The 17,708-nt window shown below is 33.4% G+C and overlaps 2 protein-coding genes across 2 annotated transcripts; one reads left to right on the top strand and one right to left on the bottom strand.

Annotated features, from left to right (window-relative positions):
- Positions 1 to 409: 409 nt before the first annotated feature.
- Positions 410 to 6,926, top strand: LOTGIDRAFT_164537 (hypothetical protein; the record flags this gene model as incomplete). The annotated part of the gene is made up of 4 exons (XM_009061077.1): positions 410 to 448; positions 4,012 to 4,105; positions 5,179 to 5,449; positions 6,050 to 6,926. The coding sequence occupies 4 exons, from the start codon at positions 410 to 412 to the stop codon at positions 6,924 to 6,926; spliced, it is 1,281 nt and encodes a 426-aa protein (XP_009059325.1).
- Positions 6,927 to 11,836: 4,910 nt separating this feature from the next.
- Positions 11,837 to 16,114, bottom strand: LOTGIDRAFT_233998 (hypothetical protein). Its single transcript, XM_009061078.1, has 3 exons — positions 15,842 to 16,114; positions 15,385 to 15,510; positions 11,837 to 13,133 (listed from the first exon to the last, which is right to left on the bottom strand). Exons 1-3 carry the CDS (start codon positions 16,047 to 16,049, stop codon positions 12,073 to 12,075), a joined length of 1,395 nt encoding a protein of 464 aa, XP_009059326.1. The 5' UTR covers positions 16,050 to 16,114; the 3' UTR covers positions 11,837 to 12,072.
- Between the last annotated feature and the right edge of the window lie 1,594 nt (positions 16,115 to 17,708).

A 17,708-nucleotide genomic window follows, 5' to 3' on the forward strand; every position in this document is an offset into this window, starting at 1 on the left:
AACAGGGCCTTCAAGACAGCTTCATTGTTCACAGAGCATATGAATCTCTGTCGTATAGCTTCATCCTGAGGGTCATTGATCGAAGTAAAGTCACAGGTAGCCGCATCATGACGAATTCGGGCTGCCAGCTCCAGTAGCGTTTCACCGGGCTTTCTTTGCATGTCGCTCCAGAATTTGAAACGTTCACGAACCACGAACAGTTTAGGGTCAAATTGTTCCTTCATGTATGTAACAATTTCTTCTTTTGGTGGAGTTTGCTGCGCTGCAAGGTTGGCCAGTTGTTTATAGACGACAACAGTTTGGTTGGTTAGAAAAACACGAGCCTTACGTTCGTCAGGCACTGCATTGGCCGCTATAAAAGTACAAAAACGAGACCAATAGTCGGGCCACAGTTCTGTCGTCGAATCAAATGCAGCAAATGGAGGAAAGGCAGCAGACTGTGTATAAGGTAACAGGAAACCAGTGCGTGGAGAAGAAGGATTTTCTTCATTTCTAGCGTTGGCAGCTTTAAGCTGAAAAAGCCTCATAAGTTCTTCCATGTCTTTCTCATGCTGCTGTTGCTGTTGTACAAGTTGTCGCTGTTGTAACTCCAAGTCTTCTTTGTGCTGTAGTTGAACAAGTTGCTCTCTCACCAACTTAATCAATTCCGCCGTTTCAGACAATCTCTCGTCAAAGGGAAGTAATCCTATCGGCGACGATAGGAAAGTTTGAATGGTGTCTGATGTGAAATAAAGTTTGAAAAGTAAACTATCAATATCTCTACTTTGTAATAAGTACATTGACTTTTTGATTTCAGGAAGGTTTATTTTGTAATTGTGTAATGTTGAAATATGACTTTGTAAAGTCGAGGCATTGTTTTCAAGTTATATTATAAAACAGTCTCTACAACAGTTTCGAACTTTAGTCAAAACTGAGTGGAATGACAGTAATTACAACATTGACTCGAGAGCCAGCAACTACCTTGCGCAACAATTCAGCCCCGAAGGCTAGTTTTTCAGAAAGGCATTTTTTCTTTGAACGGCCCGATTTTACTTTTTTTTTTTGGAATTTAAAAATGAAATCATGTCTTTGCCCGAATATCCTATACTATAACTATATTTTTTTAAATTGATAGCCCATTCCGTAAATTAACTTGAATACTTGTGGATCTCCTAAGGGGGGTAGTATCATGTGTTCTAGAAAGAGTAAACATACTCTGCCAATAACAATAGTGTTTCTCTCGAAGAGTTTGCAAAACTCTTATAACTAAGTTAGAAATTCGGGCAACCTGGGACGTAAACCTGGCTCCGCCACTGAGACATACATGTCCTCCTTTTAAGACTTTCCTGCGAAGCTCAGGGCTGACCATATCTACATAAGCCAAATCTTGTGCAAATACTCTATGCAACTTGCTATGATCTACTAAATCTGAAAAAGTCATACCCTGTAATTGTGGGTTGATCTCTTAAGGCACACTAGAAGACTGTACAGTACAGATTGTAAAACATTAGCTAAACCTTGATTACCTTGACCTGTATCAACATGACTAAAAGGAATTTGACCTGGATAGCTGCTTGACCCATGCATTAAATTGACTTGACTCTGATTTGGGCTATACTGATAGTTTACTGGCTGAAATATACTAGTAGAAAAATTAATCTGAGCATGAATAATAGGCAATGTAGCAGCATTTAAAAAATTGGTTTGAGCAAATGTGAAAGGCAATGTAGCAGAGGTTACATCTGAATCCTGTTAAAAAGCAGTAATTGTTATTGGCAAATGTTGTTGCAACGGTAAATGATAATGCAATATTTCAGGATTTCTAAAAGAGTTATTCAAATTACATTCTGGAAGGCTTAAGCCTGTATCTGAGCAAGAGATCAAAGAAGATCTACTGACAAGGTTAGGTTGTGCAAGCACATTAGATTACAGTGGCACTGGGGACAAAGAATGATTCGTAACTCCCATAGAGTTAAGTAGAGAACAATGTTGTTCTTGAGCATGAATATGGCTAAGGCCTACACTATTGTGATAGGACTCTAAAGAATTTGAGTTAACATTCTGTGATAACAATGGTCTACCATACAAATTAGAAAACAAAGATAAGTTATGAACTGATATTGACGTTTGAGTCCCTGAACGCTGGTTGAATGGATGTAGTGGCAAAGGAACTGGTATAGGCACTGTCTATATTATGGAAGTTGAAATCACTGCCTATGGTACTGTTGGTAAGATTGTCAAATCTGTTGCTGGAACGGATAAAATTGCCAAGGGAGTAGTAGCTGATGCTTGAGCAGAAAAAGTGGATACATCAGTCAAAGTTGGAACTGATAAAGGTATAGACACTGGTACAGAACATGAGCCAGTAGACATCTCCTCTAAATCCAAGTTGGCTCCTAACAACTACTTCATGTCAGCTCTTGAAAATGAACTCGGACCCAAAATTCCTAGCTTAAAAAGTTCAAAGCGTATTTTATCTGATGTCCAATATCGTAGAGGATCTGTGTTTCGTTTTGGTCTGGAACTCATAATGAATAATAAAATTGACCAATACCGCTAAAAATTCTATCGTGCAGGAGCCGCCATCTTGAAAAAATGAGAAGTTCTATATCAAAGTTGGTAGAACGGCTTACTCGAGACAGAACGTCAGTAGAAGCGATTAAACACCAAAATTAAAAGATCTACAACTTCCAAAAAACTTTCAGAGTTCAGAGAATCTCCACCCAATTGTTGTAGTAATAAAATATGTAAAATTAAAGGCGAATCCCACTGCTCGGATAGAGTTCAAGATGACGACTGACTATACTCGCCTATCACGTGACTTATCAGTCAACGACAGTTGTCGTTATCAACTATCTTCATGCCCTTCAATTAGTGATCAGGGTGGTTGAAAGGTAACAAGTTACTATCCAACAGAAGGCACTGGCACAGAGTTAAATCAATGTTCATGAATGTTAAGGTCAATATGTTAAAATGGAAATTCGTACTCGTAGTCTAAAAACCTAAAAAATAAAAAGATACTTTAATTCTTGCACTGAATTATAAATTGATCATTTATTAAAAAAAAAGTTGTAAAAAATACCAAATACCCATTGAAAGAAAAAAAGATGGACTTAATGTAATAAATGAAATAACTAAATGAAATAAATGAAATGAAATAAATAAATGAAATAAATGAAATAAAACAAAAACCAATTTCACTGCCACAACAATATTTTATTATCCAGGCTACTCTTGACTGATGGAAGAAACTAGGCCGTTTAAGTTTACGAGGGGTTAACACAGATTTGATATACAAATACATGTTTCCAAATTTTCCACCCTACAATACAACATAAAGCAAATCTTCTCTTAGGTTTTGGTCCACTTATTCATTACGTATCTCCTTTTACGCAATTCTGTAAAAGCTGGCATATATTCGAAGACATGTCTGACCAACTTTCATTTGGTGACCAAAATCTTATTTACCTAATTTCATGTAAAAAAAAAAAGCGACACACAGTACTTTGGAGAAACTAAGAACGCGTTGCGAACTCGTTTTTATGGCCATCGTTACGAAGTTACAACCTATGCCAAATACCAAACCAAAATAAAGAAGACTACAGCGCAAGAGTTCTTGGACGGACTTCAAACTGTTTACACTTGTCATTAAACGCCATTTTTATGCATATTCAAGACCAATATCCCCATGTTTATAAACGGAAGTATACAGAGTTTATTCTTAAAAGATTTCATATTACAGGATTTATCATCAGTTTTTTTACATGTTACATAACAACATTACAGAAGGAGACTAATTCTTATCTTTACCAAGTTTTACCAAGAGAAATGATATTACTTTAATCTTTACCATGATTAATTAACTATTTCTAAACTTTTGCACCTTGTTTTTAACACGAATCTTTACTTTGTGACCTATACTACGTTCTCATCGCCATCTAACGCGTAGAAAGAACCTGATTTCGTTGCTCCGAATCTCTGCTGTGTTTTTACCAATGTTTTGTGTAATTGTGTCTTATTCTATTTTTATAGAGCGGGACAATACTGAAAAAAATACACTATATGGGTGCTCTAGCTATGTGTGCTGCACTTATTTTGTACATGATGTCAAATAATTTTATTCATGGTAAGGTTTAATTTTTTTACAATTTATGATAAGTTTACTCTGAAAATGTACAAAGACGCTTTGGGTGGTCTAAGCATGTGGAATTCGTTGGAATTCAAAAAGAGAAAAAAAATTTGTGCTACGTTTAAATATATGTCATTGAATCTGTCTTTAAATAGATTGGAACAGGGGGAATAGACTAAGCAGTCTTCTTCATACCTCCTATTTGTCAAATTTGAAAAGTTTGAATGACGAAGGGCATGCCGGTGGCTGCATAGGAAGGTTTGGGGCGGATAAAAAAAAACATGAATTGTCCCCAAATTCCAATTCCATTACTACAACTAAACACATTCATGTACATCATTGCCCCTCCGTATATATTACTTACAATCAAGCCTGGCTACAGGCCCGACGAAAGGGGAAGGAGAATGCGATTCGTGTATCTATAATATCGTCAAAAAAGAACTGAGAGGAAGCAGAATCACTGTAGAACTGTATTTTCAACAACTTCACGCAATTTGGAAAAGTTATCGCAACTGTCATTGCATCACCAAATTAATCATAAATGTTGCTTGTTGATCAACGCCGAGTGAGTGCAACTGACTACAGATATAAGAGAATTCTGACGAAACTTGGTATGAATGACGATGTGATGGTTTGGATCATTCTGAACGCGATCTGGATTTACAGTTTTGAATGGTTTTGACATACTTATGTATGACCCTTACCTAGATAAACTATGTCTAAATAGGGAACATACATACTTGAGGCACTATCTATTTGATCTGATGATTATGTTGATCAACAGCATCTCGAATGAGTTAATTTTCCAGGTCATTGACTCGAACACATTTTAAATAGGCTTTTGAATGCAAAATAGCTAAATTTATCGGGATTTGGGATATCGGACATGGAATACTCACTATTTTATTTGACTTAAGCGAATTTTCGTACGGGTTATGACCCTTGACCTAGCAGATATATCAAAATTATTTTGTGTTTGCTATAGAGGCTCTAAGTACAAGAATGTTGGGGATCAGAAATACTAGTAGTGAATCGGGATTGTATAGATTGATTTGATTTTCATTTTTCAGAATATATTAAAAAAACATCTGGTATAAAAGGCTTTACGGAAACCACTGAAGCAAGAATTTACATTGGCAAGGAAAACACCAAGAGAACCACACCGTCCATAAAAATTATTATTCATACATATATGAGGAGTGGTTCATCATTTACTGCTGAATTAATTGCTATGCATCCTAATATTTTCTTCGTATTTGAACCATTTCATTGTCTCGACCGAATTTATAAGGATGGCAAAGTAAGAATTCCATATTTCCCATATCTCAACAGACCAGCCAGGTATGTATCATCACTGTATATATTTCATGCCATTTTATCTTTATGGGGATTCCACAAATCAGAAGGAAGTGGTATTGACGGTGTCTTCTTATTTGTCATACACCCATTAATTATTGTCATACAAGGTTAATATAATTCATTGTGGGCTGAACAGACTGTTACCCTATTGAGTGAATTGTATGTTGTCTGAATATTTGATTAATTCAATCTTTATTCGTTTCATTCGATATAAATCAAAATATACAACAAAATATTTTAGCCAGAATTATACAACATTTCAAAAGTCTCATAATGGACAAGTAAAACTACATTATGAAATATAACATTAAGATTAGGAGCACTAGCTATATTAAAAGCTTTGGAGAATTTGGAGAGTTAGTCTGGATGGTTCAGGATGTAATGGCATCTAAAATTGGATTCATGTCCTAATGTTCTGCTGCTGTTGGCCAGTGAGCCTAAGTACCAGATTGGCCTTTTTCTCTCTGACTATCTTCTTTGGGCAGCAGCCAATAATTGTTGGAGCGTAGCTGCTTGGCTGCCTCAAACCTCTCAATTTTATTTATCACAAAACGATTGGATTTCGTTCCTTATATATTTCAGAATAAACCCAGAGAATATAAGCTTGGTAAAATATGATATAATGAATAACTATTTACTGTGTGAAGTGTTTAATATAGATCTATTTACTTTACAATCACCTTTTCTACATCTAGGTAATCAGAGAACTGGGGACTATTTACAATGTCTACACGAAAGTTCCAACACCAAGGGCGTTGTTAGTTGTTTACCAATATTTCAAAACGCATGTAGTAGAGCTAAAGGAATACTCATTAAGACAATACGCTCTGAAATGTCATTTTACAGAAAAATGATGGAAAAACACCAAAGTTTAAAAATCATTCAGTTGGTGCGGGATCCGAGAGCGACTCTTTTCTCTATGCATAAAACTGGTGCAATCAATACCGATGAATGGAACAATAACTTGTACAACGTCGCTAAAATCTTTTGTTCTCGAGTTTTAAATGATTTAGAAATAGCACGAGAACTAGAAGCATTGCATCCAGAAAGGGTAAAAGTTGTCATGTATGAGGATATTGCTGGTGACCCAATAAAAAAGTCATTTGAATTACATAAATTTGTTGGGATAGAGCTTTTAGAAGAAGAGAAAATGAAGATAATAAAGAAAACATCAACTGGAGAAGTAAGCTGTAAGGACAATATGTGCACTAGTAAGGCAAATTCCACACTAGCAGCTTCTGCTTGGCGAAATCGTATCCCCTTTATAAGTGTCCAAATAATAGACCAAGCATGTGGACCACTGTTGTATGATATTTTTGGACTTAATTTTATACAATCAAATCAGAAATTGAGAAGCGAACATTTTTCGATAAGGAAACCCGGAGGTGCCAATTTTACGAAAAAACATTTCATTGCAGAAAATATGAGAGCAAAATTCAAGGAAACGCGTTTGATATAATAATATATGTAATTATGTTAATAAAAGCCTGTTGATCTCTTCGGAGTGAAAGCGCTAGCTTTATATTTTGTGTGTTCTTTCCTGATTCATTAATTTTGATATATTCCACCTAAGTACTTTAACCAGTTTGTCTACATAAATATTTATACATATCAAAATTAATGCATTCAGGAAAGAACACACAAAATATAAAGCCAGCGCTTTCACTCCTTAAGATACCATCAGACTATTATTAACATAACATGACAATGATATAATAATTATATATATATACATGTATATATACACAATAGTGCTAGTCCCATAAACTCACTATTGACTATTGACCTTTTTTGTACCAGAACTTTCCCACATGTAGGATCCACTGGATTGGGTCAAAGTGTCTTTTTAGTACCTTAAAAAGACCTACTTGTAAATGTGCCCTTCGCGATTGAAATAGATTTGTATCATCGGATACATTCTAATTAAAAGCATAATTTGTAAAAATTGCATCATTTCTTGTTAGTGAGTCAGAAACTAGAGTTATAATTTATTTAAGATGTATATGTAGATTAATAAGACCTCAGACGAGTTAGAAATTATGTTTCTGTGAACGGTTTTAAACTATTTACTTAACGCAAGTACAATTTCAAAATACTTTCACTATTTCACTGTGCTCAATACATCAATTATTGTAGAGCGATATACATGTACTAAAACAGAACTTGAAACATTTGGTTACTACTCACGCTGTGCTATCTTCAGATAACTGATCTATTTCAGCCTGTTTCCCTACTGAACAAGAATAATTTGTATAAGAGATGTGTAGTTAGGGGCATTATGGTGGGAAGCTTTTCAGTTAAAAACAGGACCTAAACACAAACTCCAGTAAGACTGAAAGGTCAGTTGTCTGAAGATCGAACAGCGTGAAACAATAAGTTCCAGGTCCTGTATAACATTTCTATTGAAAGGGGCATTTTGGTTTTTTTGTAAAACATTTTCATTACCAAAAACGTCGTAAACTATACCTGAAAATATTTCTTAAGTATGCTATTTATATCTATGTATCTACTTGATCAAACTGAATTTGTTTTAAAAACTGAGTACTGCGTACTATTATTAAAGTGATACTACGTCTTGGAATGAATATAAAATTAAAGTTCTCAAAAGGTCAATATGAGTATATATTCATCAGTTAGCTTACCTGGTGTCATAAAGTTACTTTAAAAGAACTTTAAAAGGTGACGAAACCTTTTACGTAAAATTTTGGCGTTAAAAATTTAACAGCTGGATTTTTTTAGTTAAAACTTCCAGATGCGTTATGGAATACATTTCTACAGATTTTGGTGTATAGTTTTCACAAATTTGAGCAATATAATTTTTTTCGACCTACAAAAAAGCGGTCTGCCCTTTAATTAACTCATGTATGTATATCTAGATTTAGGCAATCTTGAAAGAGAAAATGTCATTCATAATTCCAAGGCACTATGTGATTGAGTTTGCGCCAATTCCATCCAAAAATCTGCCCCACCCCCATTACTATGGACTGTGCAAAAATTGGCCATATAGGGGCTTTGTCTTTGACTGGCCAGTCCGCCATATTGGATATTCGTCAATGGCCATATTTTAGCGATTATAGGAATAAAAAGCATTTCTCCCCATTGTACACCTTAATTATGTTAGATTGGCATCTCAGGACCTCAATGGCACCAACAATTGCATTCATAATTCCAAAGGAGACCACTGGAAAAAATTGGCCATTTTTCAATATCCATATTAGATATCCCTCACTGGCCAAAGAAATGTTGATAACTATGTAATGATTCTATTCATTACACGACTTTTTAGAGGTTTCATTTGAATAAGAAATGAATTACAAATTTTTCGTTTTTTGATTTAATTACAACAATAACAATACAAGTAATGACGAAGTGTCATATATATAGGACTCACTCCACTAAAACATTTTATGCAAATGATTGTATAGGAATGTAGTCCAGGCTATTTTTAGAAATCTTCTTTCTCTCTCCCTTTTGGGGTTTTTGCCTGCCTATTTTTGGGTAAAATTTGGTCTAGATTTGGAATTTGATGTCTGAAATTGCATTATCTTTCAGATTTGGTGAGATGATGAGAGACTTAAAGGCGGAAGGCTAATTCTAAAAATAGTCGTTTTGTGAAGTGCCAAACTCTAGCGGATGAGTATAACCGGTAGTAGTCTACTTTCAATTTTAGTAGCTCAAAATTTTCATGGTCATCATATAATGAATTTTTTAGGAGACATTGAGAATTGGTCAGGCTTTCATTCGACATATTGGAAAGCTTTCAACGAGATTTCTGGAAAAAGTTATAGAAGGTTGAATTTCGTGTTTTAACATGGGAAGAGATGGCAAATGAATTAGTGGAGTGAGTCCTTGACCAATGCCGCATTTGAACATCCGGTTTTGAGGCTTATTTAGAGTTAAATCCCTTTGACAAGGAGAAATTATTGATTTATATTTCCGTTAGTTTCCGTGAATTTCCGGATTATGTAATAGAAGTAGGTCACGTTACCTTATATGGTAAACGTTCAAGTATTCAGAAGTTGACTTTACAACTCTCAAGAAAAAAGTGGTCGAACTTACATCTTTCACGAATGCAAAATCAAGAAGACATAGTTGATATTGTCAATAATGCAAAGTTAAGAATTCATTTTCTTAAAGGAAAGTTTGAATGGTGTCTGATGTGAAATAAAGTTTGAAAAGTAAACTATCAATATCTCTACTTTGTAATAAGTACATTGACTTTTTGATTTTAGGAAGGTTTATTTTGTAATTGTGTAATGTTGAAATATGACTTTGTAAAGTCGAGGCCTTGTTTTCAAGTTTGACTTTGTAAATACTTCCGGCAACGCTCCCCTCCATAAAATTGATCTTTGATGTAAAATAAATAGCCTAGGTCTTGTGACCTTGACCAATGCTCCTAGAGGAGAGTATCTTCTATGGAAGGTTTCTTGACGATATTTTTATTATTTTGGACCGATTCTTTGAAAAATTTTTGGCAATATTTTGAAATTTTAAATAATCATCACCCTTCTGTAAAACTAACTGCGAATATTTCTGAACAAAGTATGGATTTTTTGGATACTACTGTATTCAAAGGACCAAGTTTCTCTCAAACAAACAAATTAGACATCAAAGAATTTTTTAAACCAACGGATACTCACCAACTTTTATATAAAAACTCTTTTCACCCAAAACATACTTTTACGGGAATAATCAAATCGTTTTTTTAGAATTTGCACTCAAAAAGTAGATTTTGATGCAGCTTGTAGACTAGTTTTCAGTAAATTAAGAGAGAGGGGCTATTCCAAACGATTCTTGCGCAAAATTAAAAATGACACTGTTTTGGACCTTTTGAAAATTAATGAACCCCCTCCTCCAATAAATAACTTTGGCGCAATACCATGTAGAGGTTCTCGGTGTCGCACCTGAACATATCCATATGTCTCATTATTTTCAAAATAAAAAAAACCGGAAAAATATTTGAAATTATAGAACGTCTCAGGTGTACGGATAAAAATATCATTTACCTAATTTCGTGTAAAAAATGTGACAAACAATACGTCGGCGAAACCCAGAACGCGTTGCGAACTCGATTTAGCGGCCATCGCTTTGATATAATTCATAGCAAAAATAGACCAATTTCTCATAATTTTAATTTACCTGACCATTCCATTCCTTCTTATCATGCCTATTGAATCAATTCCTGACTCTGATCTTATCAAACCAAAAACCAAACGATTACAGAGAGAAAGCTACTGGATGGACCAACTCCAAACAGTGGCTCCAAATGGACTTAACATCCAGCATGATAATCAAATGATTCCATTTGTTGCCACATTTAATCATACAGCTGCCAAAACCTCATCCATCGTCAAACAGTATTACAGTGAATTACAGAACAGATTTCCGAATGTATATACCAAACGACTTGTAATTGCCTATAAGCGCAATAAAAACCTTAGTAATTTTCTGGTCCGTTGTAGACTCGATCCCATTGAATCCAATAATACTTGACCCCCCTCTCTATTTTCTAACTCATTAAGTATAATATATTCTAATCCTTATATATAGATGTTTAACTTTTCAGAACCTATAAATACTCTTTTCTTTTAGAACTGGTAACAAGAAAACTTTCATATTATAGACTTTTGTTTATTGTAGATTACTCGTGGTTGTTTTTTTAACCTAATACTAACTATGCTAACTTCACCTTATCTTGTATTGAACATTTATCTCTTTATTTGTGACCTTGGCCAGTGCTTTACATAGAAGTTTTTAGGAACTTCTTCACTCTTAACACCCAACACCACGTTTAATCTGAATCTACTCCTAAAATATTAAATGTTTATTAGCTCAAAATTGAAAACTTCTCGAAGAACAGGGGCACCATTTTGGACCAAAACCGTTTAGATTGATGCCTTTTAGAGTGTTACGAGCTATATCAAATATTTTCAATATAGGATTCAATTTGAACTATTTCAACAAGTTTCGTCTAAATCCGACAATACTAGATAAAAAGACGAAATTACTTCATATGCTGACTGATAAGTCATTTACCATCCATAATCCAAGGGAATCGGTTTTTCAGCACTAGTTCCAAGATCCTTTATCAACGGTAATATCAATATCATGCCGTTGCTATAGGAACATTCACTAGTTCGAGATCATTAAAGTATCCATCATGCTTTGTTTATCAGAACTGTGTCTAGCACAGTCTCTGTTTACTTGATATTGGTTAGCGTAAATTAATATAAAATGTCTAAAGGTTTTACAAATTTTGAATCAAACTTTCCCCAATACCTTACTGTAAATATAATTAGTTAAGAGAAAAAGAAAGGCGGTATTTATAATAGCCTGTGATCTTCTCTGAAAACCTCGTTATTTTCCGAGTCTCAATATAAAGGGAATTTATTAATTCACCTGGCAAACATCAGTATTAAATAGATCATGATTGTGCAATGTACAAAAACACTTCAAGTAATAATCTTATTATAGATGTTATCAATAAAAACTCACATGAAACACCAAATTTATATTTTTAACTGAGATGAACAGGATTGATAGAGATAGCTTTTAAGGGAATTAATGCCAACACATCTCTTCTGGATAAAATTAATGAATAGTATCTATAACTGAGTGCAAATATCACTATCTGGGTTTTGGCTTGAATCACTCTCGCTATCTGACTCACTTGAACTCTCACTACCACTTTCATCATCATCATCGTCACTATCATTAACTGTTAGATTATTCAAATTAGAGCTTATTTCTTCTTCCATTACTAGTCTAGCTGCTGATTCTATGTCTTCTAAGTTAAGCCCAACATCTGTTTTAGTTATGTGTAGCTGATGAAGACTGGAAGAAAGTGATTGAATTAGTTTATCTGAAGCTACCTGTATCCAAACACAATAATCAGTAATATATAAATTATTTAGAATATATCTTGAATCTTCATCGATGAACAATGAATGTATATCTAATAAACATTTCAAAATCTGACGTTTCCCAAGGGAAAATATTTTTTCAGTATCTTTTAAAACATCAATTGCTAATTTCCAGTTTCGGTATAGAGGAAATGTTAGGCTTCTTCTCAAACACGTTATTATAGTTTCTTTAATGTTGGGTTGATAACAAAACCAGGAGAGTGTAGAACTGAGTTTACATATATTCCATCCTGATTCGACATTATTTTCACCCTCTGTTATACGCTGATTGTAACAATAGGAATATATAATGTCGACTAAACTTAAATAAACAGGCATGATGTCATTTTCATCCAATAAGTACTCTTTTTTAGGTAAATTACATAATTGTTCCCTTTCTTTGTCATTAAAACTAATCTTATCTTGATAACTTAAATCAGACCAATATGGTTTAACTTTAACAAGTTCCACAACCACCTCATCTTGGTACAGATCAGCTAAATAATGATCTTCATTGAATTTGTCAGCTTCTTGTTGACTACAATTTTTGATTCTTTCAACATTGGACAAATCATCAGGATCCTTAATATCTATAATGTACTTTAATTCTTGACTAAGGTTTTTAAAAACTTGTGACTTTTTATCAGCAAAGCCATAGGAATATTGTCCAATGATTGAGTTGTCTGTACAGGGTTTCTGGTCTATATACCAATCTATTTCATCAGTTTCCAATAACTCACTTGGTAAAACATCAGGATTCGAACCTGAAATTTAAAAGTTACTTGTTACGTATTAAATTATGGTAAGAAAATGAAATTGACAATGGCACGTATTTAGCTTGGCAATTATATAAAGACTGGAAGACCTACAGGAAATATAAAAGGGTCATCATAACTGATGTTAACTATTAATATATTTTCGGTCAGTTAACTGAAATGGAGCTAACAATCTCTGAAAAAACAGGTCATAAAACAGACAAAACTAGAGCCGTAAGCAGCGCAACAGCACTGTGTTGAATTCAGGGAATTTATGATTCTGCTGAAAAATTTACGATACCACTCCAGCTTCTACATAGCATTCCCTTCTAATATACCAGTAAATCGAATGTATTACATGGTTATACACCCCTTATGTTTCTTTTAAAACTTTTCACTGGTCAACAATACAATTATAACACATTTTTAAATTATTTTTTGTAAAAATTAAAAAGTACATTTTTAGAATTTATTTTTTTGTGTGTGGATTGGATCAGTCTCTTCCATATTTAGAATTTTTGAAATATAGGAATCCATGTTCCAAACAATTAATAATATTCCTGACACTCGACTTGTGTTATTGTTTTATTCGCAATATTCAAATGGCTATAAAAACGGATGTAAACATTGTACAACAAAATCAAAGGCACCATGTGATAGATGTCGTCAATTGCTATGACTTTTGTTCAGGCGACATAGTCACCACAGGTCAAGGTCACTAGATATGAGCGTTAAATGTTTTGAAAATTGCTGTTTTTGGAAGCCTATAAAACCAGAAAGAGGTGTCGGACATCATAGATCAAAACATGAATTGACATTATACATCAATGACTTTTAACCTTGAAAAGGTCGTGGTCATCAAAGATGAAATTTAATCAATTGTAAAACCTATTCCTTTTTTAAAAGTAAAAAAAAAAAACAAATTTATCTTCCTACGATATTGGCCAAACTACTGACCTATGTTCCTGCAAAATATTATCTGTGAAAAATGTATACTTCGCAAGTTATGATAAATTACAAATACATAATATATATGTAAATCTAACCCAGATGTGCCAAGCCCACCCCCAAAATTTTGCTCTGTCTGCTATCATGTTTACAATGTTAAATGATGTTAAAATTTCAAGCATCTACAATTATTAGATCATGAGATATTCGTTGTTATACCTTAAAAGTTTGAGTTTATATGGCAAAAACCAAATTACGCACAGTTACTATAGACGTCAGTGTAAAATTTTAAAATTTTAAAAAGCACAATATTGATCAATATATCAAATGTGATATATCTTCAGAAAGGAGAAATCGTACACATTAAGGAAATTAAATAAATTTTGTCGTATAATTAGGTCATGTGACAGAGCCCTTTAAAGATAAAAATTGCGATTTTCAAATGGCTCTAGAACCGGAAGTTAACATCGCTTGACAAAAGTTAATAAATAGATAGATCTTGTTAGGGGCAACAACATTTGTGCAGATCACAAGGTCACCAAAGGTCAAGGTAACTAAATATATGCCTTAACAGTTATAACAATTACTGAAAAAATAAAACCGGAAATTAAAAAAAGCAAAGCCAAAATTCAAAAATCGGCTTCCAAAATTTTGTAAGCAATCTATTGAAGATTCTATAGACACTAAAATCACACACATCGGCTTTGCCCCTGAGGCCCCATTTCGAGTTTTATAAAAGTTAGGCGTGTCAAGATGGTGTCTGACCCTATACTTCCGGGTGAAATTTATTCATTCCAACATCTTTATGGGAGCTACTCTAACTAATTGCAAAAAGAATTTTTCAAATAACTGCAAAATTCCAGAAGTTGCAATTTCAACTTTACGAGTGAATAACGTCAAAACCGAAAGTGATATCGAAACTTTGAAAATTGATTTTAGATCGCAATCAAAATGTCTAACTATCTGTAAGTTTTCATATCGATCAAAATAAATTTGTAGAAGTTAGAATAAAAGTGAAAAGAATGAAAAGAACGCACTGCAAAAATTCATCTGCAAAGTAATAAAAAAACATAAATTTCTGGATACAATATTTATTCTCATTCACATTTATACTTAACAGACAAAGTCTGTGTCACTGTGTTCAACAATTCAGTTTATCAATTATGCATGATCCTTTACCGCGATTTTCAATCATATTCAATCATTGGTTTTTAATGAAACAATAATGAAAGTTGAGTCATCATTTGGTAAACAAGAATAAAGTGATGCTACCGTTTTAGATTTAATATGAACATAGATAACAAAGGCATACCTATAATTTCTAGAAGAGGTTGGCTTGCAGATAATTCACCTTTAGGGGTTAACAACTTAGTCAAAAGATCTAAACCTTCAAACACTTCTCCTGGAATCTTTTTAGGGAATTTAATGTTGAATTCTCCTGCAATAAAATACATAAACATTTCACATTGGACAAATAATTTGGTATAATTTATTTGTAGGCTACGCAATAGAATAAACAATTTCTAAAAAATTATGTGTTTTTTTTATTTTGGTGGCATTTGGTGTGATTAAAAATTAATGGCATTCTGGAATTTATTTAGAATATTTGTGAAAAGGGAGAAATAGTCAATTCTAACTTTGCTCACGACTCATTGGGTATGCTAGACTAAGGGTATTATCAACTTTCCTGTACGGTACCTGTAGAGCCTTCAGGAATGAGGAAATCAATGTAAACACTCGGATAAAAATCAATTTTTCCTGTCACATACCTTTTTCGCCCTCATATTTGGCAGACTCTCTCCCATCTTCAACAAGATCGCCAGGTAAATTCAATCGTAAGAAATAAGGTTTTGAGAAAAATTTAAATTCATTGTTTTCTACGAATATTTCTGTTTCAGAAATGTTACAATATGGGGCTTTAATACAGAAATAAACAAATGTATTGTTTTGGTCTAACTGAAAAACTGGAGTTAACATATTGTTTCTTCTTTTAATCAAAACCTTTTTTCACAAGTTATTGTCTAAATTCACGAGCGCAGCCATTGTTGGACATTCTAGTTATCTCCCTTTAATAGTTTTCATCAGTACTGATTTTTAGTAATCCGAATAATCAGATCATCAAACGTAGTCCGAATATTTATGATTTGTATTTAGCATTGGGTTCCAAAGCCCTTTTCCATACACTTTAATTAGTTATGAGATTACCTAGGTCAAACGTATTATAAGAAAACTAAAGGGTCATAGGAGTTGACTTCCAGAGGACGTAGCATTACTGAATCAGTTGGCCTTCATACTGTTCATACTGTATTCTGTTTAAAGTAAGCATTAACTGCTTCTAGACCACCTTAAAGTTGACTTGTTGTTTGGTTGATTGGTTGATTGGGGTGTGCACTAATTATGACTAAAAATTGTAGAGTTGTTATTGGCTGTTTTATTTATAATAAAGTCCTTGTTGTTATAGCATGGATCTTGGACAGAATTTCAACTGGTCATCTTTCCATGCAGTGTTAAGGTTGGATTTGAACTGGTTCAGGGTTGTAGATTCCACGACAGAATTTGATAAGGAATTCCAAGTGTTTACTATTCTGTGACAAACTATTCTCTTGATAAACTACACCGAGGTCCTTTTCTTGGAAATCTTGGTTAAGGGGTCTGTTTGGGTCTCCTATGTAATAATGGTGTTTCGGGTTGTTGAATCCAAAGTGGAGTGACTTGCATTTCTAAATGTTGAACGGCATCATCCATTTATTTAACCAGTCTACTAGGTTGTTCAAATCTCCTTGGAAATAGGTGATATCAGACTGCTGTCCACTATTCAACAACATATGATTGTATTTTGGTCAAAGCTTGTCGATCTAAACTCTGAGAAATGATCGCATAAATTACATAGTCTCGTCTTGCAGTTACATACAACAGGTCAGAAACGGTTTAAACATATTAAATTCATAAAAGAAATATTAGATCACAATGGCTTATCTTATGTATGGTTGAATCAATCGATTATATCATTTAATACTAAACTCTTGAAATGCTCCATCAAACAAAAAACCTAAGTCCAATTTATTCAAAAATGGAACAATGATATTTGTACTTCTTCTAGAGGAGAACTGTATTACCTAGTTAAACAAAACTTTGGTATTGAAGAATATTTGCTGAAAATGAACTCTTCTCAAAGAATTAATCTATGTAAATTCAGAATCTCAAATTTAAAATTACCGATAGAAACCGGAAGATGAAATAAAATTCCTAGAGATGACAGAAAATGTCCACTATGTAATAATGGAATAGGCGACAAATATCACTATCTCTTCCTCTGTCAACATCCATCGATTTTATTCTTCAGAATTAAGTACTTTCCTAAATATTATACAACATATTCGTCAAAATATAAAATCAAAAACTTATTTTGTTATAATAATATACGAGTTTTATCAAATATAAGTGTATTTATTTATCATATTGAAAAGACTATATTAAAATGTAAATAATCCAAGACAAGATTTAATAATATTATATTTGTTAACACATTGAATTATTTTTATTATTATTGTGTAGAAATTGTTATATTTATATTTCATGTAATCTCTTGTTACCCACGCTGTGGGTCTGAGTTAATAAATTTTTGTTCTGTTCTGT

This window comes from Lottia gigantea (genome assembly GCF_000327385.1).
Source record: "Lottia gigantea unplaced genomic scaffold LOTGIsca_46, whole genome shotgun sequence".
NCBI classification, from domain to species: domain Eukaryota; kingdom Metazoa; phylum Mollusca; class Gastropoda; family Lottiidae; genus Lottia; species Lottia gigantea.